The sequence below is a fragment of the Panthera pardus genome, unplaced genomic scaffold (assembly GCF_024362965.1).
Source record: "Panthera pardus isolate Hobbes unplaced genomic scaffold, ASM2436296v1 HiC_scaffold_23, whole genome shotgun sequence".
Classification (NCBI taxonomy): Eukaryota; Metazoa; Chordata; class Mammalia; order Carnivora; family Felidae; genus Panthera; species Panthera pardus.
In genome coordinates, this window is record NW_026526799.1 from 1,316,775 (window position 1) to 1,342,024 (window position 25,250).

Consider the following 25,250-nt stretch of genomic DNA (forward strand, 5'->3'; position numbering starts at 1 on the left):
AGCCTAGATCCTGGTGCGTGAACCTTGCGTCGCGAGGGGCTGTGTGGGGCCCGAAAAGAGCGCCCAGGCGGGCCGGTGAGAAGTACGCAGGATGCGCAGTCCTGCTGGTTAAAGGGACAATTATTTGTTTGTTGGCAAAAGCATTTTACACCGTTTTCGTTTCCAGTGGGTCGGAGGAAGGCGGTTTATTACCGAGGGGTAGGACGGGCCGTTGATGCGTCGGCCGACTTTCCCACACCAGATCAGCGTGTTCACCTCTGGAGAACTCAGGGCCCAGAGTAAGTTACCCTATTCGCGACACGTTCAAGGTCCAGCAGTATTTTCACTGTGGGACGCCTGGTGCCCGCTCCTCCTGTGAAAGCGCTGTTCCTACAGGAGCAAACACGGAGGAGACGGAGACACCCGAGTTTTCTTTGCTCGCAGAGCGTTTACCAGCAGTGGGAAGCGAGAAGAGGGTAATTCAAGGGAGTAAGTAGGTGTGGAGAGAGACTCTTGCCCTCACACGTTGACATCAGAGGGCCCTTGAAAAGGTGACAGGGCTAATTTAACGGATAAAGAGATTGAACTGTAAAATAATTGGAAGTGTAGAGAAATTTTAGTAAATTTTATGTTAATCAACTTTACTAAAGTTCATCCAGAAAAACAAGCTTTCAAGAACAGCCAGAAAGGGGCCCCTGGGTGACTCTGAGTTAAGCATCCGGCTCTAGATCTCAGCTCAGGTCTTGATCTCAGGGTTGTGAGTTCAAGCCCCACATTGGGCTCTGTGCTAGGCATGAAGCCTACTTTTAAAAAATGAATAGAATAGAATAGAATAGAATAGAATAGAATAGCTAGGAAAACACTGAAAATGAAAGGCCCTTGGGGAACTGGACCTTCCAAACCTTGAAACATACTATAAAGCCTCTATAATTAAAACAGGAGGGTACTGCTGCTTAAACCCACAGTAGACCACACAACAGAAATGACCTGAAACCATATGGAAGTTTAGAGTATGGCAAAGATTATATCTCAAATCACTGGGGCAAGCATGATCTTAGTAAATGGTGCTAGAACAGCTGAACAGCCATTTTTTGAAAGATAAAATCATGTCCGTACCTCACACCATACATAAGAAGAACCACATGGATTAAGGACCAAGTGTGGAAACTGGGACTATACCAGTAGTAGAAGAAAAGGACAATTCGTCTTCAACCTCCGTTTAGGGAAAGGCATCCTCGCTGTGACTCAAAATCCAAAGGCAATAAAAGAGAAGATTGAGACATAACTATATGACAGTTTCTTATAATTTTTTATAGCATAAAAAGCCATACACAAAATTAAAAGACAACTGACAAACTGAGAGAAGATCCTTGCAACATAAACCACAGACCAAGGGTTAATTTCTCTTAATTAAAAAAAAAAAAAAAAAAAAAAATTTGGGTTACAGGGCAGTTAAACCAGAAAAACAAATAACAGGCACCCAGACTGGAAAGAAAGAAGTAAAACTGTCTCTGCATATGCCATGACCTCATATACCGACGTCCTAAGGGATCTAACTCGTTCGTTAGGACGAGTGAAGTAGAGCCCAGCAAAGTTGCAGGATACAAGACCAATATACAAGCACACCTCTTCCAGCCTGACACCCTTCATACTAGACGTGTTGCTGGCTCTTCCAGTTCTACAGCAGCTCCTAGCCTTTGGATTCAGATTGGGACCGTGGCTCTGGAGATTTTGGACTTGCTGACCTCCATAATCACATGAGTCAATTCTTATCATAAATCTTGTTATCAGTAGATATCTCCTGAGGGACCTGGGTGGCTTAGTCAGTTGAACGTCTGATTCTTGATTTCAGCTCAGCTCACGATCTCACAGTTCATGAGTTTGAGCCCCACATTGGGCTCTGTGCTGACAGCATGGAACCTGCTTGAGATTCTTTTTTCCCCCATCTCTCTGTCCCTCCTGCTTGTGTTCTCTCTCTCTCAAAATAAATAAATAAACTAAAAACATTTTTTAAATAGATATCTTCTTTTGGTTCTGTTGTGCTACATATATAGCTGAACCTCAAACAACATGGGGATTAGGGGCACTGATCGCCACACAGTTGACTGTCTGAAAACTTAACTACTAATAGCCTACCATTGATGAAAGCTTTACGGATCATATGCACAGTTATGAACACTAGTTTGTATGTTACATGTATTACATACTGAATTCTTACAATAAAGTAAGAGAAAAGAATTATTAAAATCATAAGAGAAAATACATTTATTGTACTGGACTGTATCAAAAAAAAATCCATGTGTAAGTGGACCCACACAGCTCATGCCTGTATTGTTTAATGGTCAACTATGTATTCATATATACACGGGAGATAATATAAAGAGATGCATATGATATTTCATGATGCATTTAATGTCAAGTATATATAATAGATTAGGTATATATAACAAGATATAGGTATACATAATAAAAATATCTCTCTTATTGATTCACTTTCTCTAGAGAACCCTAAGATTTTTATAATAACATAAATAGTCTGAAATATAAAAAACAATTTCATTTGCAATAGTATCAAAAAAATATTTAGGAATAAATTTAACAAGTGTCAGAGTTTTGAAAACCACATGACATTGTTGAAAGAAAACAAGTATAAGTTAAAGGACATCCCACATTCATGAATTGGAAGGCTTAATATTGTTAAGATAGCACTGCTCCCCAAATTGATCTATAGAGTCAATGCAATATCTATCAGACTTGGTTTTTTTGCAGAAATCAATAAGCTGATTCTAAAATTCTTGTGAAAATGCAAGGAGTCCAGAATAATCAAAACAGTCTTGAAAAAAGTGAACATAGTTGGAAAACTCACACTACCCAACTTGAAAAGTTACTACAAAGCTACGGTAATCAAGACATTGTGGTCCTGGCATAAGGAAAGAAAGATAGGTAAATGACAGAATTCAGAGCCCAGAAATACATGTCCACATTTATGGTGAATTGATTGTCCTGAAAAAGAATGCCAAGATGATTCAACAGAGAAAGAATAGTCTATTCCCAGAAACATGGTGCTGGAATGTGGAAAACAAGGAAGTTGGGCTTTTACCTAACGCCATAATCAAAGTTTAACTCAAAGTAGATCAAAAGCCTAAAAGTAAGTGCTGAAACAAAACTCTTAGAAGAAAACATGGGCACAAACCTTTATCACTGTGGATTAGGCAGTGGTTTCTTAGTTTTGACACCAAACACACAAGCAACAAAAGAGAAGTAAATTGGACTTCATCCAAATTGAAAACATCAGTATGTCAAAAGCACATCATCAAGAAAATGAAAAAAATATAGATTGGGAGGACTAACAAATCATGTATATGATAAGGGAGTTGAATCCAGAATACATGAAGAACTCTTTTTTTTTTTTTTTTAATTTTTTTTTCAACGTTTTTTTTTTATTTATTTTTGGACAGAGAGAGACAGAGCATGAACGGGGGAGGGGCAGAGAGAGAGGGAGACACAGAATCGGAAACAGGCTCCAGGCTCCGAGCCGTCAGCCCAGAGCCTGACGCGGGGCTCGAACTCACGGACCGCGAGATCGTGACCTGGCTGAAGTCGGACGCTTAACCGACTGCGCCACCCAGGCGCCCCCATGAAGAACTCTTAACAGCTCATCAATAAAGATAATCTAATGTAAAAATGGGCAAAGACTTAAATAGACATTTCTCCACATAAGATTAATGTCTGATAAGCGCATGAAAAGATTTCAGCAGCATTAGTCATTAGAGAAATGCAAACAAAACAGAGAAGAGTTACCATTTCACACCCACTAGGGGGGCTATAACCGAGAACGGAAGTGTTGGTGAGGGTGTGAAGAAAGGAACCCTCACAGTAACGGGAATATGAGACACGACAACACGGATGGACCTCAGTAAAAGGCCAGACACAAAAGGCCACACACTGTGTGATCCCATTTACATGAAATATCCACAACAGTCAAATCTACAGAGACAGCACGTAGATGAGTGTCTGCCTGGGGCTGCGAGGGAAGGAGGGCAGGGTTTCTTTTGGGGGCGATGACAATGTTCTAACATTAGATGGAGGTCATAATTGCAAAACACTGTGAATGTGCTAAAACCAAATAGACTGGACGTTTTAAAAGGGTGAATTTAATGTCAATTACATGTCCTTAAAATAAAAAACAATATAAAAAAAAGTACGTACACATAATCTGCTCATTTCTGCAAGACAAAAAATGAAATAAACATAAACCAGAAACCAAGCTTGGGTACCTGTAGGGAATGGGTGAGGACGGTGGGGGAGAGGGGGGAGGGGATGTTCCTTTGATGACACCTGTCTGTGTAGCTCTGACCCTCCGAACCATGCTGACCACGTCTGCATACACATACGCACCCGTTCGTACAGCAGGAACAGTGCAAGCCGGCACATGGAAACTGAAGTGCATTGTACACGATTAACAATTACAACGAATGCTGGAGAAGAAAAGAAGAACTAACTTAAGTAACTGTGGAAAACAGCATTTTGATTTTCTGTAAGACTAACGACAAAAATAGCTTCACACAAATATGGCCACTCTAGTTAAGACATTTGTTTTTCAAAGGGTTATAAATTAGTAATTGTGAAACTGCTTTATCTGTGTTCTAGAATTGAACAAAATAAGTAAACGCATTGTAGATGATGAGAGTCCCAGTTTCTCCCTATCCTGAAAAATAAGTAACAAATAAGGAATGAGGGAAGGTTGGAATGAACCTTGTTGTGTTGGGTTGGAATTGGAAGTGTCCATGTAAATTTGCGATTTTAAGTAGATACAGAAATGCATAGACACAGAAATAGAGATGTGGGTTAGATACATATGCTTATGTTTCCTAGTCCTGTTCCTGAGCAGACCTGGAAGCAATGACCCTCCATAGCAGTGAAATCTAGCATCCAGATCCTGGTTTCCAAATGTCATTGTCCAACAACAAAAAATAGGGCTTCCAGAGCTGAGGCAGGACCAAGGTGGACCTAGAAGATTTAGTGGTGCCACAGAGTAAGGGGGTGACCACAATGGAAGGGGGCAGGTCAGGAGGGGAGCCGGGACCCAAACGGGGGTTCCCAGTGGGCAAAGCTGGGACAGTTTGAGCAACAAAAAAATAGTCTTACTTTATAACCCATGGAATAACATAAATATCCGTAAGTGCCTCGTGATTGATAAATGAATACTGATCCATAACAACAACAAAACAAAGAGGCATAACCCCTTATCCTAGAGCTCTCATTAATAAATGTGAAAGGAACTATGGAAACGGAGAATCACCGTTAGGCAAACACTGCCCTTCTAATCAGCAGGCAAGGACCATTAACGGGCTTAAAACCAGTGGGCAAGAGAATAAGAAACCAAAAGAACATCTCTGTGGTCTTGAACCATCTCCCCACAAGACAGTACAGGTTAACATGTGACAAGAACATGTGGCCCCTCCGAGGACACACTGAAAGGACACAACTCCATTCACGTGGTATTTCCTCCCAACAGGAAAATCAGGAAAACCTCAATCATGAGAAAGACATCACACCCAAATTGAGAGACGTTCTAGCACACACCTGACTGGTGGTCTTCACGAGTCTCAAGGTCACGAAAGACCAAGAAAGACGGGATTGGAGGAGAGTGAGGAGACACAACAGGACAGTTCAATACAGTTGGCTCTCCTGGGTCAGCTTCGGGACCAGAGAACGGACGTTAATGGGAAAACTGGTGGATTCAGGTAAGGTTCGTACATTAGTTAATGGTGGGGTATCGGTGTGCGTTTCTCTCTTTGGATAATTGCCCATTACATTGACGATGTTGTTATTGGAAGTTGGACTCAGAGTGTATGGGAAGTCTATTTTTATGAATTTCCGTAAGATTAAAATTCAAAAGAAAAGGTAAAAAAAAAAAAAAAAAACCTGTTAAATAAGTAAACTTTGTGCAAGCCTGCGATGGGAGAGATCATCCTGTGAAAACAGTGGAAATTTTATTTGACCCAAGTGTAAGTCAACAAACATTACTAACCGCCTGTTGCGTCAGGCCCTAACTGATCTCCCAGCGATCAAACTCTCCTCCCGCCTGGTCACAGCACTGCCAAACACGGCTTCCTCGGAAGGAAAACCTCACCCCATCACTGTCCCTCTTGAAAATTCCTTCGGTGGAGGCGCCTGGGTGGCTCAGTCGGTTAAGCGGCCGACTTCAGCTCGGGTCACGATTTCGCGGTCTGCGAGTTCGAGCGCCGCGTCGGGCTCTGTGCTGACAGCTCAGAGCCTGGAGCCTGCTTTGGATTCTGGGTCTCCCTCTCTCTGACCCTCCCCCGTTCATGCTCTGTCTCTCTCTGTCTCAAAAATAAATAAACGTTAAAAAAAATTAAAAAAAAAAAAAAAAAAAGAAAATTCCTTTGGTGCACACCTGTCATGGGAACACAGCTCCTCTCAGCTACCTGGGCCACACCTGCACAGCCCTGAAGCTTCCCACTCCCTGGCTCAGCCTCCCTGGCTCAGCGGTTCATGCTTCTGGAGCCCCCCGGGGGCAGCTGAGTGCACAGTGGTCCTTTTTATTCACCAGAACTCACAACTCGTCCTAGGAAAGCACCATATGACTTTAGTGTTTTTAAGAAGAAATACTTTGAGAAGCCACTTGGGTGATAGAGTGAAAGCCAAAATAATAAAAAGACGGCTCCTACCTCACCTGTCTGTGTCAGATGGCCAGAGGACTTTATGTCGCTTCCCAGAGGGAAGGGGGGGGGGGTCAGTAAGTCACATGGAAAGACAGGGTTGGGGAGCTCACACAGTTAGTTCCCCTCCCTGCATTTGAGGGGAGAGAGAGGGAGGAAAGTCCCTGGAAGCCACGGTGGGGGGCAGGGAGGACTTTGGAAAACGAGTGTCTGAGAAGGGTTTTCTGGGTTGTGTGCTCTTGGACGGTTGGCGTAAACCCTCCCTCCCTGTCTCCCTGCCGGGTTATTCAGTGGTCCCTGTGGCACGGCCATGCGGGTAGCTTCTCAGGGTTAATACAGGACTGCTTGGTCTGGGAGATGGCAGAACTGCCGTTGTAGCTGGAATAATACCACTAACCACGGCCAGCGCCTCCCGCGCCGCCTCTGGAGCCCCACGTTGGGCTCTGTGCTGACAGCTCAGAGCCTGGAACCCGCTTCGGATTCTGTGTCTCCCTCACTCTCTGCCCCTCCCCCGCACACTCTCTGTCTCTCTCTCTCTCTCAAAAATAAACATTAAAAAGAGACTTAAAAAAAGAATAATTTTACAAACTAGGGAATATCCAGAAAAGGGCGGCTCCCTCCGCCCTAGGTAGTAGGTAGCCATTCTGGAAATTAAAAAAGAAAGGTCACATCAGCGGGGAAAACCCATTGACTCACCTCTGTGATGCCAAAGTGGTTACATACCTTCAGTTCAAGGAGTTGTGTGGAAACTGAGCAGGTGGGTGGGTAGGGGCAGGTGGAGGAAAGAGTGGCAGAAACGAGCAGAGTTTCCATCCTCTAAGGTGAGACAGGCATGGATTTACTGAAGCGCGTGGCCTCATTGCTGCATTTACAGACCTAACGCTTAATTCTCGTCAGCACCCCGGGTGCCATCCGCCTACCAAAACTTGCTGCTTTGAGCCGACCGCATCGGCACCACCTGGGACCTTGTCAGGCGGGCAGGGTCTCAGGCCGTCCCCAGAATCTGTATTTGTATTTTAACATGATCCCCAAGTGATTTGTATTCATACAAACGTTCGGGAAACGCGACCACGGATTGGTGTATAAAGCACGTGTCAACTTGCAAGGACGCGAACGATCCCGCACACTCTAACGTGGTCAGCCTGCACAGATCAATCATCCCCTCCGTCTAGACAGGTCAGGAGGTGGCTGGTGATCCCCACATCCTCCCCCGGCACCCCGCCCCCGTCACAAGGAAGTAACCAAGTTCCAAGGCTGAGTAAGCACTAACCAGGCGAGAGGGCGAGTGAGAACGGAGGCGGGGAAGGTGAGAGGGTCTTCTAGGAAGAGACAACCGTGTGTGCACAGGCCCGAAAGGGAAAAACCCCGTGACGTTTCGAGGAACTGAGAGATGGCAGGAAATTCTCCCCAGCAAAGAGCCGGGAGGAGAGAGGGGTGACATAAGGCTAGACGACACGGGGTTCTTTTGATTTGCCTCTGTGTGTTTCAGCGAACCTCTTTAAAGGTTAAGTTGACATAAAGGTTACAGTGGCAATAGAGAGAGCTCCCGTAAACTCTCCCGCGCCCTCCCAGAGGTAACGCCGGACACCCCGCGGGACCTTTGTCGAGACTGAGAAGCCAGCATGGGCGTGTTGCTGCTAACCAAACTCCACACTTCATCTGGGTCAGTTTTTCCACTGATGCCCGTGCTCTGTGCCAGGGTCCCGTCCGGGACCCTGTGTTTACCGACCGTGTCTTGACAGCTCATCTCGTCTGCCCCCACCCCTCACGCTTCCCTCGTTTTTTGATGACCTAGTCAGTTTTGGGGAGTCACTGGTCAGGGACTCTGTACATTGTCCCTCAAGTTGCGATTGACGTTTTCCCGGGGCCGTGGGCTTGGGGAAGAATGCCACAGAGATTTCGTGCCCTTTTCATCAAGATACCAAAGGTTCGTGCTATCAACACGGCTGGTCACTGGTGATGTCACCGGCGATCACCTGGCCAGGCTCCTCCCTGGTACCTTTGTTTCTCCTTCCTACGCTCTGTTCTTGAGCGTGAGTCCAGCCCACACTCAAGTGAAGAGAAAGAACGACCCCGGCTTTGGTGGCAGAATCTGAGTTCCTAGGAACCATGAGAAGCCACTGGGCGATTTTAAGCAGAGGGGTGACGCTGCATTCACATTTCAGACGAGTATGCTCGCTGCACTGAATCCACCAGAGGGGGCCCGCGATGGATTAGCGTCACATCCACTGGAGCAGCGGTCTGCGTGGAAGTGAGGGTGGCTTGCATTCGTGTAGGAGGTAAGGGGCTAGAAGGACGGGCAAGCACGGATCGAGAGATATTTAAGAGGTAGAGTGGCCAGGACTTGGTTACTCTTTGGTTGGAGAACAGGAATGGAGGGCAAGGAAGGTTCAAGGATGACTCCCAGAAACCAGCTTCACGGTTTCAGCAGCTGGTTGAACATCGACGAGGCTGAAGACGAGAGGACACGGTCACCGGGCAGGCAGATCTCCGAGGGCTCCCTAGCGGAGGCAGCCCCAGGGCTCTGGGGGGCAGGGGTATGCTGTTGTTCAAACGCCCCTGCTGAACTCCGGAGGCATTGTTCTGCTGCGTGTCCGTGGCTACTCTGGCGGGCTCCGTACTCTGGGTAGCACCCGTTGACCATAAGAGAGCCTCGTCTACTTAAGTAAAGCTTTGACCGTCTTCCTCGTTTACTCCACATCTCTGAGAATACGACAATTCAGCAGCCATACGCAGCGTCCCCATCAAGGACTCCGTGAACGTATATGTACACGCAACATGAGGGACGGTGTTGGTTGGATCTCCGCATCTCCAGAGCTCTCTGTGGGCTTGTGGGGGAGCCCCGTGATGGAGCCCTCGGCATCTGTGTGTCCCCAAGTCCCACCCTCGGGAGCCACAGGGCATCCAAGGCAGAAATCAGTAGACTGAGAAGAGCATGTCAGACTCCACCACGGGCAAGAGGGTGCCTGGCACAGCAGGGATGAACTCAGGCGGTTCGCGGGGCAGGCGGGCGCCATCGTAAGAATGTTCTAAGGATTTCGGCTTCTCCTCGGAGCGAGGTGGAAAGCACTGGAGAGTTTCGAGTGGAGAGGAACCATATGTCATCTTACACTTTTCTCTTTTTCTTTTTATTGAAGTCCAGTTAACACACAGTGTCACGTTAGTTTCAGGTGCGCAACAGACTGATTCAACTTCTCCATCGTTACAGGGCGTACCTACCATCTGTCACCGTGCAACACTGTTACAATGCCACTGACTATGCGCTGTACCTTTCGTCCTCATGGCCTATCCACTCAAGTTATCTTACATGGTTTTTTTTAAACGTTTATTTAGGGGCGACTGGGTGGCTCAGTCGGTTGAGCGTCCGACTTCAGCTCAGGTCCTGATCTCGCAGTCCGTGAGTTCGAGCCCCGCGTCGGGCTCTGGGCTGACAGCTCAGAGCCCGGAGCCTGTTTCGGATTCTGTGTCTCCTTCTCTCTGACCCTCCCCCGTTCATGCTCTGTCTCTCCCTGTCTCAAAAATATAAATAAAGGTTAAAAAAATTTTTAAACAAATAAATGTTTATTTATTTTTGACAAGGGGGACAGGGGCAGAGAGAGGGAGACACAGAATCCGAAGCAGGCTCCGGGCTGAGTTGTCAGCACAGAGCCCGACACGGGGCTCAAACCCAAGAACCATGTGATCATGACCGGAGCTGAAGTCAGACGCTTAATCGACCAGGCGCCCCTTTTTAAAAAAAATTTTTAATGTTTATTTATTTTGAGACGGGATGGGCTGAATGGGTGAGGGGCATTGAGGAGGGCACCTGTTGGGATGAGCGCTGGGTTCTAGTCCTGAAATCATTACTGCGCCGTATGCTAAGTAACTCGGATGCAAACTGTAAAAAATTAAATAAGTAGGTAAATAGCCACCCGTGGCTACCAGCCGTCCAGAAAGGGTTTATTGTCAGGTCCCACGGAGTCATGGAGACCTGCAAAAAGTTTCCGGATCCGAACCAGCCATGACCAGTTCGAGCCGGGGCAGGTCTCCAGGGAGACCGCGCATAAACGGGTGAGGGGCGCAGACCAGGGAGATCAGGATACCCGCCTGGCTGTCGAAGACTGATGTCACCGTCGGTGGGGAAGCCAGCCCCACCCCGCTGGCATTTGCACACAGTTCCAGCCTGTGAGCTTGTGAGCTTGTGAGCCCGTGAGCGGGATGGGGAAGGAAGCAGGCATCTGGGTGGGGCCGTGGGGTCAGGGGGAAGTGGTGCAGAACGACGACGCCCCAGGGCGGTAAGGGACCCGCCCAGCCCCCCGTGACCCCGTGCACCCAGGGACCTGCCCAGCCCCCACCCCGTGACCCCATGCACCGAGGGACCCGGGACCCGGCCACCCACCCCCATGACCCCGTGCACCCAGGGACCAGCCCATCCCCCCGTGACCCCAAGGGACCCTTCGCCCCCGTGACCCCCTGCAAGGCGCAAGTTTCTTCCCGCTTCCCAGCCTGTTTCTAAGTGGGGATAGATAGTATCTAGTTTGGAGACCGCCTGACAATTAAAGGCCATCACTTCTCTGAAGTCCCTAGTGCGCCAGGAGCATACAAGAGGCGGCCGTTGCCCCGGGGCCGCGGGGAACACGGTGCCCGGCCTCGTGGGCGGCCCGTTCGGGAACCGATGCGCGTCCATCCGTGCGTTTTGTGAACAGTAGTCACTGAGCCTTCAGCGGGCTGTGAGCCAGACTCTGAGACGCGAAGGAGCGGTTCCTGCCCTCCCGGAGCTGGCTGTCAGGTGGGAAACACCGAACTGAAACTCGCACAGATGTGAGGCTCTAATGGAGACAGTGGTGTTTTCAGAGGCTGTAGGGGGAGCCCGGTGGGGAGGGCGTCCCTAAAGCGGCCACCTCTGAGCGGAAATCTGCAGGCCGGGTTAGCCTGGGCGGGACGAGGCAGAGGAGTGTCCTAAGCAGAGTCTGTGGCAGCAGGTGCTGGAAACAGGCCAGCGGAGCCACGGGAGCCACGGGCCACCACGGGGTGGGGGGGGGGGGTGGTAAGGCAGATGAAGGGAGGGCCCCACGCCCGCAGGCCTGGTGGTGTCCACGGGCTGTCATGCACACCGACAGATCCTTCTAAGTGACCGAGGCAAAAATAATAGTGCTTCGTGATTTTATTGGGACTTAAACTGGTATCTGGGGTCCTGCTTGTGTCTCTCCTTTTATTCTCCTGCGTTTGCACTGTTCACAATGAGCGTTCACCTTTTTCGTTTTTTTTCTTTTTTTCTTTTGCAAAAACCGGAGCTTTTTAACAATCAGCTACGTTATCATCTGCAGTAAAATGCACCTGTTTTAAGGGAGCGCCTCTGTGAATGTTGGACACGCTTCTCCCACCACAGCCAAGAGGCGGGGCATCCTCATCACCCCAGACAGAGTTTTCCCGGCCGGCTTCCCGACCCCCCACCCCCACCCCGGCCACAGGCCACCTCTCACTTGCTTTCTGCCACCGGACACATCACATTTGTCTTTTCCGGTCTCGCGTGGACGACACTGGACCCCACGTACACTTTCGTGACCGGCTTCTCTCGCTCAACGCGTGTTGAGGGTGGTTCATCCCGTGGCGCCAGCCCACACCTGATCGTGGCTGGGGCTCGTCCCTTGCGCGGGCGGGCTGCAATTTGTGGAACACGTGGGTTGTGTCCGGGTCTCTCTGCCCTCGTGAGTGCAGCTGCCGTGAATCGTGGGGACATGTTCGGGGGCTTTTGAGCGGAGACCCAGGAGCCCAGCTGCCGCGCCCCGGGTCAGCGCGGGTTTCGCTTTACAAGAACCTGCCACGCGGTTCAAGAACCGCCAGCAGCGCGCCAGGGCGTTCCCAAAGCTCGGTACCGGTGGTGGCCTTTGTCTGAGCCGTTCTGGAGGGTACGCCGAGGTCTCCCGTGGTTTCACCTTGCCCTTCCCTGGTGGCCAGTGGTGTCTCGCACCTTCTCCACGTGAACTGCCCGCCTGCCGTCTTCTGCCCATTTTTAAATTCAGTCGATGGTTGCGTTGTTCCTGAATTGTGTTTCGCACATTCTGGACACGAGTCCTTTGTCAGTTACCAGTGTGACATGTGTTACCTCCCACTCGGTGGCCTGCTGTTTTGAAGATCGGGTTTTGTTTTTTTCTTTTTTGACAGCTTCGAGACAGAATTCTAAATCATGTCTCTAGAGTATAATTTTTAGGTCCTTTTTTCTTTTCTGGCGCAGGCTTTTGTTGTTGTAGCTAAGAAATCTTGACCCCCTCCGAGGCTGTGATGATTTTCTCCGATGTCTCTTCCGGGATTGTTATGGCTTTAGCTTACTTTTCGGTCTACGACCTGTTCCACCTCCGTCTCTGTGTGCGGTGTTCGCTAAGGGTAAGCCCTCCCCCTGTTATCTTAGTAATAAAACACACAGAGCTGCACTTTGAAAGACCAGGTCACAAACCAAGCCCGAAATGTCACTGATTCCCCGGTGTTGCTCTGTTAACGAGATCGCTGTGGTATAAAGGTCAGGGTCTGTGGTCTCTTGTGCAAATGTATTCCAGCTGGCAGGACTCGGACACACACTTCTGTTATGTCCACTCGTGATGCTTCCTCCCTACACTTAGCTCTGATTCATGCCAACACACAGTAGGACCTCACGCACTGAGCAGGGGGCGGGGAGGCACCGAGGTGAAACGGGGTAGAAATGTTCCCATTCAGGGCAGACGCAAGGCCCAGGTACTTGGCTCTCAGATGGGCTTGGCTGAATACGCCAAAGTCACTTCTGCAAGAAACGTTTCCCTGCTGACCTGCCCCAGTGTCGTATCCCCAGTGTTAAGAATCACAGGGGACTCGGGGCGCCTGGGGGCTCAGTCGGTTGAGCATCTGAGTTCAGCTCAGGTAGTGATCTCATGGTTTGTGGGTTTGAGCCCCGTGTCGGGCTCTGGGCTGACAGCTGGGAGCCTGGAGCCCGCTTCTGATTCTGTGTCTCCCTCCCTCTGCCCCTCCCCCGCTGGTGCTCTGTCTCTCTCTCTCTCTCTCTCTCTCTCAAAAATAAATAAACATAAAAGAATTAAAAAATTTAAACAAACATAAAAAATTAAATGAAACATAAAAAATTAAACATAAAAAATTAAATGAAACATAAAAAATTAAACAAAAAATTAAAATAAACATTAAAAAATTAAAATAAACATTAAAAAATTAAAATAAACATTAAAAAATTAAACATTAAAAAACATTAAAAAATTAAACATAAAAAAATAAAAATAAGCATAAAAAATTTAAAAAAAAAAGAACCACAGGAGACTATTAACTACAGAAAACCAACTGACGGTCACCGGAGGAGAGGTGGGTGAGGGATAGGGGACAAGGGGGCGGAGATCAGGAAGTGCACTTACCAGGATGGGATGAGCTGATAGAAAGGCCAAGTCTACAGGTGTCTTGTTCTCTGCACCTTGCATCAGCCATGGGAAGCAGTAAGACTGGGGCGGTGAGAGCGTGCGTGCGTGTGAAATCTGTGTGCAGGTGTGCAGAGTAGACCCCTACTTTAAGAGTGATTTCTGGGGCGCCTGGGTGGCTCGGTCGGCTGAGCGTCCGACTTCGGCTCAGGTCATGATCTCGCAGTTCGTGGGTTCGAGCCCCGCGTTGAGCTCTGTGCCTGCAGCCTGCTTGGGATTCTGTGTCTCCCTCTCTCTCTGCCCCTCCCCTGCTCACACTCTGTCTCTCTCTTTCTCTCAAAAATAAATAAACATAAAAAAAATTTTGAAGGGTGATTTCTAAAGGGGTTTCTTCAAATCAGCCTTAAAAAAAAAAAAAGAATCACAGAGGAAGCAAAGTGTAAATTAAGTGAAATCCCCTGTGGAAATGCACAGAGCCTGGGAGGGAGGCCCTGGTTTCTTTTTTTTTTTTTTTTTTTTAACATTTATTTATTTTTGAGACAGAGAGAGACAGAGCATGAACGGGGGAGGGTCAGAGAGAGGGAGACACAGAATCTGAAACAGGCTCCAGGCTCTGAGCTGTCAGCACAGAGCCCGACACGGGGCTTGAACTCACGGACCGCGAGATCATGACCTGAGCCGAAGTCGGCCGCCCAACCGACTGAGCCACCCAGGCGCCCCGGGAGGCCCTGGTTTCTTGATCAGATCCGTCAGCTACTTCCTCGGAAACTCGAGCCCCGAGGGCCAGAGGACACGGAGAAAGACTGGGAGGTTCTAGAACAGAGCCTGGCGCTCCTGAACTGCAGTCAAATTTACTGACCTCGGAATTGGAACTCAGGGTCTAGGAAAAGACACAGTTGTGTGATTTATGACATTTGTTAAGAGGAAAGTTTGACAATGACTCAGCATGAGTCAGACCTAACTGTCTGCGTTCAGACTGCCCCGGAGCATCCTGGGTACCTCCCGCCGTGTCTGTCAACTCTGAGTGGTGGGCCAGGGAGCAGAGTCTGTGGGGAGGGCATCTGCGGAATCCCCTAAGTATCCAGGGTCACGGGGGCCACCGGGAGGCAGGATGTAGACCTCACCCCCACGCAGTCGGAGGAGCGACTTGGCGAATGACTTCTGGGTAACGGGCACCCCTTAAGAAAATCTGCCCCAGGGCAGAGGAGGCGCCCCCTTCCTGGCCCCCCACCCTCTTCCTTCAATCCCCGTCCCCTGCCTCCAGCTTTGCCCTTCTGCTCGACTCCCAGGCAGGACGCAAATTACGTACTGAGACAAATACGGTTTATTTATCAAAATGAGAACAAAATCCCCGTAACTCTGCAAGATCGAGTTACATCACCAAAGTCGTTTGTCCAGTGGAAGTGCGTGCCGGCAACACTTAGTGCAAGAGTCAAGACAGCCAGGCAGGTTTCACAATCCAGACTGTTCTGTGCTTCTGGCCGCTCAGTAGTAGTTCTTCAGGAGAGACAATACCTTACAGATCTTTCCTGTAACTTCCAGAAAGGTCAGCCAGCCAGACTTGGGTTCGAACTTCCTTACAAAGCCGTTTTCCTGTTGGAGAATAAATTTCACATTTTAAAAATCAGGGGCGACAGTTTACTGGGATGGAGAGCAAAGGACCCCCGCTTAACAGGCAGCTCCTTGGTCACCTCTGCGCCCGCACCGGCGTCGCTCCGTCCACCGCATCACCGCCCCGCAGCCCTGCTCCGGGCCTCTCCGGGGCAGCGCTGACCGACAGAGGTACGGTGAGAGCCACAGAGGGAAGTTTAAGGTTCCACCGGCCACATCTTTTAATTTTTTATTTTATGTGTTTAAGTTTACTTCTTTATTTTAAGAGAGAGAGAGAGAGTGAGCAGGGGAAGGGCAGAGAGAGGGAGAGACAGAATGTCAAGCAGGTTCCGCACTGTCGGCACAGAGTCTGATGTGGGGCTCGAACCCACAGACAGCGAGATGGTGACCTGAGCCAAAATCAAGAGTGGGGCACTCAACGGACTGAGGCACTCAGGTGCCCCTAGCCACACTTTTTACTTTTTTAGTTAAAATGTCGGTTCATTTCAAATGTTTATTTATTTTTGAGAGAGAGAGAGAGAGAGAGAGACAGAGCACGAGCATGGGAGGGGCAGAGAGAGAGGGAGACACGGGATCAGAGGCAGGATCCAGGCTCTGAGCTGTCAGCACAGAGCACGACGTGGGGCTCAGACCCATGAACAGTGAGATCATGACTTGAGCCCAAGTCGGACGCTCAACTGACTGAGCCCCCCAGACGCCCCACCCCTCCCCTGCCACATCTTTTAAAGTAAGAGAAAATACGTAAAATTAATTTTAAAAATAGATTTAATTTATCGAAAATACTATGATTTCAGTATGTAATCGGTATGAAAATGCTTGAGATATCTTATATCTTTTGTACCAAACCTTTGCAATTTGACATGCGTTTTGTACTCACAACCCATCTGCACTGAGACTAGCCACGTTGTGAGTGTTCACGGCCATAGGTGCCTTGTGGCTACCATACTGGACGCACAGCTCTGGAGGAAGGTCTCATTTTTTCCCCTCTTTTTCAACTGTCTGGTGTTGCGATGTGCATGTATGTTTGTAAGCGGTACTGTGCAGAGTCAGGAGGACCCACAATAAAGCCAGAGCCAGTCGGTGCCTCTGAGCCTGTGACAAGGTGGTTTCCCGAGCACGGCCAGCGCACAGACAGCGGTCAAGGGGATTTTCCGTCCGAAGGATTGCCCAAGAAAACCAGGATTCATTCTCTTTTTGATCGGGGTTTTAAAACAACAGAGTGTGAAGTGCCCACTGTAATTTATGACCTATCATTACAGGGCATCCTTACGGCAAAACACCTCTGAGATCGCCCAGCCTGACGCCCTCCGTTATCCTGACAAATGCGAAAAAAGTAAGCTACCTGAAGTTACCTGACTTCCTAGCGCCTGGGCCCGTACGGGAACGCCAACGCTGTTCTTTCGTTCTGCAAGTGTCCAAACGATCACCCAAAGGATTAGAAAATTGTCGGAATAATTGTTTTAAATGTTCGCCTAGTGAACATTTGCTCTGCCCCCGGCAGGTTCCAGGTCCTGGGGTGACAACCGCCTGCTAGCAGCTCGGAGCCCGGGGGGCTCCACTTTGGGGCTGGGAGAGACCCGTTATGCGGCGCCCGGGGCCTCTTCCCGAGCACGGCCAGCGCACAGACGGCGGTCAAGGGGATTTTGCACGCGAAGGGTTGCCCAAGAAAGCCGGCTTCTGTCCCCACAGTGTCAAGTGCAGAGTCATGCCCAGCACACGCTGTCATGGCCTAACGCAGGGAACAGGCTGCTCCTTCTCTCCCCCCTCCTCCCCCTCCGCCTTTGCACACGCACACGTTTCCCACGCGCCCTCACCGCCTCCCTTCCCGGGATCTTCGTGACCCTCAGCAACGAGGCACTCTCCAACGACCGCTTTTGCTAGGACAGTGGTCACTGTGTGGCACGTAGCATATCATCTGACATACACTCAACTTCTCAGCTAAAGAGCGTGAAAAAAAGGAGTAACTGACAAATCCAGCTAGAAGATTAGAGGTTGGGGCGCTTGGGTGGCTCAGTCGGTCGAATGTCTGACTTGGGCTCAGGTCACGATCTCACGGTTCGTGGGTTCGAGCCCCGCGTCGGGCTCTGTGCTGACAGCTCAGAGCCTGGAACCTGCCTCAGATTCTGTGTCTTCCTCTCTCTCTGCCCCTCCTCTACTCCTGCTCTGTCTCTCTATCAACAATAAATAAGCATTAAAAAAAAAAGATTAGAGGTTTTTTAGCCATAAAAAGCTAAAGTTAAAAGAAGGAGAGAATTCACAGTAGCTAAAACATGGAAGCAATGCCAGCACCCCTCAGCTGAGGAATGGGTCACCGAGACGTGGTCCATACATACACCAGAATACTACTCAGCCTTAAAAAGGAAGGACGTTCTGACACCTGCCACAACGTGGATGAACCTTCAGGACACGAGGCTCAGTGAGCTAAGCAAGTCACGAGAAGACAAATACTGTTTAACCCCATCTACACAAAGTGGTCACAATAGTCAAACCCATAAAGACAGAAAGTAGGGTGGTGGCTACCACGATCCGGGGTGGGGGGGTGCAGAGTCCTGGGGGTGGATCCTGGTGACGTCCCACAACAGTGCGAGTATTTAATACTGTTGATGTGCACGCTTAGAAATGGTTAAGCCCGTACCTTTTACGTTACGTGTATTTTAACAGAATAATAATAATAATAATAATAATAATAAAAAAACAGAAAAGAACTGACCAGGAAAATATTTACATTTATCATGAAAGGGCTCATTCAAGGGTAAGAGACTCATCATCGAGCCCCTAAGAGTTGAGAAGACAAGGGCTGTTGAAAGCAGAAAACACGAATCACGCACAAGGGTGTGGGGGAAAATTCAACATTACCGGCAGTTAAAGAATTCACATTGTAATACGGTCTTACGGATTTTTAGACCTGTTAAGTTGACCTCGTTATTTTGAGTCTTGTGAAATCCCCCAAATTATTTTTACTGGTCCTGCCCCCTGGCTGGTGGGGTTGTTGGGTCGTCCCTCCATTGATAGAGCGCTTTCGGGAGGCAGTATGCATTCTGGGAGCAGTGCGATGGGCCATCCATCATTAGACACCGATCAAGAGGCGGCCTGCTCAGCGATGGGGCGGAAAACCCACCCGGGGCCAGTCTTGAAGCATCATTTCCAAGAAGGAAGACAACCCAAATGTCCAACGATTCGGAACTGGTAAAGTAATTGTGACGCATAAAATTGGGATATTCTGTAGACGTTACAAGTGTTGGCGTGCAATACATTAGGCAGGTGATCTCAAAGGAGAAAACTCACGTTCCTCAATCGTCACTGCACAGGACACGCGCACGCAGACGGTTACAGTGGCAGGAGAGACGTTTCCTCTTTCAAAAACATATTTCCAGTGACACTATTTGTATCTTAAAACCATTGTATGAAACTAGAGAAACAGGGATTCGATATCTTGTCCGTAATGTGGGAATAAAGAAGGAGCGCACAGATCTGGTTCTTTCCAGGAATAGTTCATTAGGTTCGGGTACCGTGGCTTCAGAAAAGCCTAAGCCGTAAAATAACGTCCTGCATCAATAATGCAAAGAAACCCAGATCCTCAGGATGTTTGACATCTAGGAAGACACCAACGTTATCCCCGCGTTTCCCTGGCGATTATTCACTACGTGTACTCATCCGACAAACGTTTACTGAGCTTCGGCCACATGCCAGGCGCTGTCTGAAACAAACTGGTGAACTAAACACGCAGGACCCCTGGCCTCACGAAGCTTGAGTTCTGGTCACAGAGAAAGACAAGGAACAGATAAGCAGTTACGAGGGAGTCAAGCAGGGTACAGGATAGAGCGGTGGTGGTGCCGTCAGAGACGGGACGGCTAGGGAAGACTCCCCGAGGAGGGCAACCGTGGCACGGACCCCTGGGAAGGGCAGCGGGGCCGATGCAGACCCCTGGTGATTCCAGGCAGCGGCCACAGCAAGTGCAAAGGCCCTGAGGGCGGAGTGTGATTGACTTATCCAGGGAGGCTGGAGCTATGAAGCAAAGGAAAGACTCACAGGAGGTGGGGTTGGTTGGGGATTTAGGGCCAGACCAGGTAGGGCTCTGACTACAGCAGTCAGGACGTTTATTGTATTTTTGCTCCCGGGCGAAGGGGCGTTTGGGAGGGTTCCGATTAGGCCAGGACACGAGAGAATTCACGTCGTTCAGAGATCACTCTGGCTGCCGTGTGGGGAACAGACTGTAGCAGGGCAAGGATGGAAACCGTAAGAGGTTACGGCCGGCGTCAGACGAAGGAGGACGCGTCCCGGGTGGGCTGGGTGCATGACCGACCGACAGGACTGGCTCGTGCCCCGGACGTAGGGTGTGAGGGAGAGGGGTGGAGAGGGACGCCCCAGGTAGAGCGCGTTCCCGAAGGGCCCAAGGTGTGGGGGAGGGGGGCTAGAATTCCGTCTTTCTTTTCATTCAATGACTTTCAATCTCAAGTCAAAATTGGAGAGGAATATCGGGAGAACTTGGCCCCCAAATCTAACGAAGCAGAGGATGTGAGAGACTCAGGGAGGTTCTGTCCCCTCGCTGCTTGTGCTTCACACTTCGGAAACGCCTCTGCCAGCCGGGCACCCAGCCACGCGGGCACAGGTCTCTGTGTGTCCTTCTGTTTGGTGCACAAAGACCATCCTTTAGAGCAGGAAGATCATAAACAGCCGTAACCAAGCAAACAAAAACGGCTCGTCTCGCCCCTTCTGACTCTTGCGGTTGCTTGGGAAGTACCAGTGCTGACTGTGCGTCCCCGTCTTGAAAGGGGCTTTCTTTCCGCGTTAGGGTGGTTTTCCGAATTACATAGTGAAGCCTCTTGAAATCTCCCGTGTGCCCTTCACAGCTGGTCCTAGCGATACGCTGCTCTTACCTTTTCCCTTCAGGGCATCTGGTTTAGATGGCGACTAATATCTAACCCTGGCTGGTATAACTTGGGAGGACCGAACCTGGTTAATCGGGGAAGTTTGACAATATTACCGCTAACAATAACCCTACACTTGTACTGAGTCTTATGCCAGGCGCTTCGTGTGTAACACTAACTGATTTAATCGTCACGCCGGGTCCTGGGAGGAGGAAGCATTATTCTCCCCGTTCAGCAGACGAGGAAACAAGGTTCCGAGTAGTAGCCTGTGGACGTCCCACGGGCACTGAATGACCCCAGAAGCCAGCCCAGGACCGTGTGACCCACAGTCGGTGCTCATAGTATCCAAGCGGCCGACATACTGCCTTCCTGACCCAAAAGTTTTCATGACGTGTCTGATCGTACTTGCGAAGTACTTAGATCACAGTAGTTCTCTGGTTGTGCGCTAACTGACCTTCTCATCTTTCGTGATGCACGCGCATTTCTCATTTGGAGCCGGTGACGAGCTTTCCGGACGGTCACGTCTGACCGATTTTCACGGATCGGGAAATCTCGACTGCAGCGCAGCCATCTGCCCCGAGATGAACCCTCACGAGTACGTTTACTTGCGTCAGCCCGCCGTGCTAACGTGTTCGGACTCAAATCCTGACTCCTTCACGCGACCCGTGTCTCGTGTGGGCCGAAAAGGAGCGCGCTGTCGGGAGCGCGTCCGTCACGTCTACGAGCGAAGCCGTCCAGGTGTGAAAGTCCGGGGCTTCAAGCCTACCTACACCCAACGACCCCGTGAAGGCTGAGTGTGTGCGTGGGCACGCGTGTGTATGTCTACGTCCACTCGGGAAGGCTTCATCCTGCCGCGCGCACACTTACACCAGGCCACCCCCTGAGAGATGAGTCCGCTTCCGGAAACTCTCAGAGACCATCCCATCGCCCGGCCAAGGGCTCCACGAGCTCACAAAACACTGCTAAGTCGTTAGATTTCGAGTAACGTTCATCACAACGTGTATGCTGCAGATACCACGTGGGGCACCAGGACACAGAGCCCGCAGAGAGCTGCGAACTGAATTTGTCTGCACCAGAGGAGTTTTGCTTTCACTGGAAACCTCCGTGGCACGGTGGGAATTTCCACCCGTCGCCCACAGCTGAGAGGAAGAGAGCAAGACCCACCCCGCCCCCCGCCCCCGCCATGCTTCATCCAGCCCCGAGTCAGTCTGAGTCAGGGGGGGACCAAGTGCGGGATGCCCCATCATGACACCGGAAAGCCTTAAACGAGATGCAGGGGACATCCCGTAAAATGTGACTGCATCAAAATTTAGAACATTTGTAATAACCAGGGGCACCTGGCCGGCTCAGTCGGTGGAGCGTGCGACTCTTGATCTCGGGGTTGTGAGTTCGAGCCCCACGTTGGGTGTAGAGATTACTTAAAAATACAATCGTTAAAAAATAAATACATAAAAAATAAAAATAAAATATAATAACCAAAGACAGCTATAATTTTCTTTAGAGAGAGAGAGAGAGAGAGAGAGGGCACAGGTGAGGGGCAGAGAAGAAAGAGAGAATCCCAGGAGGGGCAGAGAAAGAGAGAGAGAGAGAGAGAGAGAGAGAGAGAGGATGAGTGGGGGAGGGGCAGAGAGAGAGGGAGACACAGAATCTGAAGCAGGCTCCAGGCTCCGAGCTGTCAGCACAGAGCCTGACGCGGGGCTCGAACTCACGAACAGTGAGGTCATGCCCAGAGCTGAAGTCGGTTGCTTAACCAACTGAGCCACCCAGGTGTCCCTGATTACATTTTCTTAACCCAGTGGATTGGGGAAATTAGGACAGGCTGCCGCGACCGAACACTGGTCAGCTGGTTGGGGGGGGCCTTAGCAGAGCCCCCCTGGAGGGCAAGGATCAAGTACGTCAAAAAAATGCACATGTACCAGGACCCGGCAATTTGATATTCCACAAGGGAGTGCACGGATAGAGATTCTGTGATGTATTGTTGTGATCGCAAACTGGAAATAACTGAAATATCCATCAGCCAGAGATGGCCAGACGTTCAGCAGCATTTACATACAACAGCATAGATGTAGGGCTCTTTTTTTTTTTTCTGTAGTATTCTTTAAAATAATATTTTAAAGGCCCTTGGGTGAAAAATAAACCCAGAATAAGTACCACGTAGTATTTATATGTATAAAAATTTTTTACAAAAAAGTAGTGTGTATATTTTCTATAGAGTTATTCAACAGGCAAGATTTGCGTGGAAAATAATTGCTAAGAATGCATATCTCCCCTCTGGGGAGAGGAGAGGGCTAGGACTGGGGGTTGGAAAGAGGATCCATGGAGCCGTAAGTAGTTTCAAAAAGTCAGTTGTTAAGGAGCACCTGAGTGGCTCAGTCGGTTAAGCGTCCGACTTCGGCTCAGGTCCTGATCTCACGGTGTGTGGGTTCGAGCCCCGTGTCGGGCTCTGTGCTGACAGCCCCGAGCCTGGAGCCTGCTTCGGATTCTGTGTTTCCCTCTCTCTGTGGCCGTCCTCTGCTTGTTCCCTCTCTCTGTCTCTCTTTCTCTCTCTCAAAAATAAATAAACATTTAAAAAATAAAGTTGAAAAAATAAGTCAGTGTTAAGGGTACTGGGGTAGAAAGACAAGCATGAACATCCAGCCGTGGAAAGCCCCTTATCAGTGCCTTCTAACAGAGCCCCTCCACCCCCCAGTCTGGGCTTTCTGAGGCTTTGATAATAAAGTGAATTGTTACTTGGAAATTCTTCTATGAAGCTTCTTGCTGGTGGTATAGCACGTTATTATTATTATTTTTAGTCAATAGGCTTTAACAGCCAGAATTTGTCATGTTGGAAAATTGAGAAAAAAAAAAAAAAAAAAAGAAAATCAGTTTGTAAACAATGAACTTGCAAAAATGTACCCGTCTTTTGCAAAATAGTAAATACCCAAGTATAACAGCATCTGATACCACCTCCTTCTGTACTAATTGTACGTTGTCGTGACAGCCTGGCCACAGCTAAGTCCTCCGCTGGGCACTGCGCCTCTGACAGGTGCCCTGGGGAGACGCTGTCGTGCTCCCAAATCTTACCCCCACTCGTAAGGCCTTTAGGAGTCAAAACTGGAACCGCATGTGTTTTCCAGCTAGAGAGTTCTAGGATTCACTGGAAATGAGCCAGAAATGTCTTCTCATTATAAAATGAGAAACTTCAGGGGCACCTGGGCGGCCCAGTCAGTTAGGCGTCCACCTTTCATGAGATCGAGCCCCGAGCGGGGCTCTGACAGCACAGAGCCTGCTTGGGATTCTGTCTCTTCTTCTCTCTCTGCCCCCCCCCCCCCCGCCACCAAAATAAATAAACAAGCTTTTTAATAAAAACGAGAACCTTTAAAAATAAACCACCTGAAGAAAACCGTTTTTTTTTTTTAACTGGGGAGAAACTGTCAATTCCTAGTTCAGAGGTAAGAACAACGAGAAATATCCCACGGCACATACCCAGCCTCCGTTTTGCCGGATCCATTCTCCCGTGTGTTTCGTGATGAACTCGGCAACGAAGTAGGAAACCTTGAACGCATCCGCGTCTGGGACGATCCGCTCCTGGAGAAGCTTCTTGATGAGGATGCCCTCAAACGCAAATATAGTCACAATCCTGCCCCAGTTGATGATGCCGTCTTCAAATTCCTTCTCCATCACTTGGTGGAACATCGTCCTGGCCGTGTCTACCGACCCCACGTGGAACTTGTCCAGGCACGGCTTCAGCTGCTTCTCAACCTCCCCCTGGACCGAGAAGGCCACGTCTTGTAGCACTTGGGATACTCTGCTTGGGTGGCACCCGGGCTGGGGCCCCTGCAGAACGTGCTTCGTATAGTCCCGGGCCAGCGTGAGAACGTACCCAAACTCGCCGTCCGCCATCCTCTGCCCGCTGCGCAGCCCCGTCTGGAGCCTGCTCTCGGGGAGGCGGCGAGGTGACGGCAGGTGAAGGCTCGCGGCCCCCGGCGGGGTGTGACGCACGGCGACGCGTGGAGGCTGGGGAAATTTCCTTTTGCATCACCGGGCGGTATCCTTCCTCCCAGTCACTCGGCCCGGGCCGGGTGTGAAAGAGAAAGTTGACAGCGTGAAGCAGGAAAACGGTTCGGCGAGAGCCCACTTCCTCAAACCGTGAGCGGTGGACGCAGGCGCTCAAACGTCTCCCGTGGGAGGATGTGGAGAAGCCGGAACGCTCCCACGCGGCTGGCGGGCAGGCGGGGCGGTGGCCCCCGCGAGAACCCGGCCGTTCCTCGGAGGGTTGCGCGTGGGATCACCGGACGGCTCAGCAGCTCCACTGTGGAGCTCGCCCCTGGTCTGAAAACAGGAGCCCACACCCTCGCACGCGACCTTCACCGCAGCGCCGGGGACGGCGACCGGCTCGATTGCACAGTGCGAACGGTCACTGCCGGATAAACGGGTAAGTGGCGGAACGTCACTCAGCCCCGAGACGAACGAGGTAGCGAGCGGGGCTGCGACAGCGACGGGGCTCCGACACACCACGGGCCAAGGCAAGAAGCCAGGCAGGCGCGGTGCTGTGATTCCATTCAGTATGGGCCGCCCGGAATAAGCGGGCCCGTGGAGACAGCCGACTGGGGGCCGCCGGGGGCTGAGGCGGGGGCTACTCCTTCCTGGGAACAGGGTGGGATTTGTGACGAGACGGTGGGGAGCACGGCACCGTCAGTATACTGGACACGGCCGCCCTGTCCGCTCGTAAACGGGTCGTTTCACACGGTGTGAAT

The 25,250-nt window shown here is 50.0% G+C and overlaps 1 protein-coding gene and 1 long non-coding RNA gene across 3 annotated transcripts; one reads left to right on the forward strand and one right to left on the reverse strand.

The window, feature by feature from the left end:
- The first annotated feature begins 3 nt into the window (after positions 1 to 3).
- LOC109273565 (uncharacterized) lies at positions 4 to 17,094 on the forward strand. 2 transcript variants are annotated; one of them, XR_002083136.2, is made up of 3 exons: positions 4 to 278; positions 5,498 to 5,726; positions 16,906 to 17,094. It is a non-coding gene; the product is annotated as an uncharacterized LOC109273565 (long non-coding RNA). The 2 variants fall into 2 exon arrangements; XR_008416830.1 differs by lacking the exon at positions 16,906 to 17,094 and having other exon boundaries at positions 5 to 278; positions 5,498 to 6,017.
- On the reverse strand, positions 15,342 to 24,603 carry BCL2A1 (BCL2 related protein A1). The gene is made up of 2 exons (XM_019460463.2): positions 23,980 to 24,603; positions 15,342 to 15,628 (listed from the first exon to the last, which is right to left on the reverse strand). The coding sequence occupies exons 1-2, from the start codon at positions 24,394 to 24,396 to the stop codon at positions 15,521 to 15,523; spliced, it is 525 nt and encodes a 174-aa protein (XP_019316008.1). The 5' UTR covers positions 24,397 to 24,603; the 3' UTR covers positions 15,342 to 15,520.
- Positions 24,604 to 25,250: the final 647 nt, after the last annotated feature.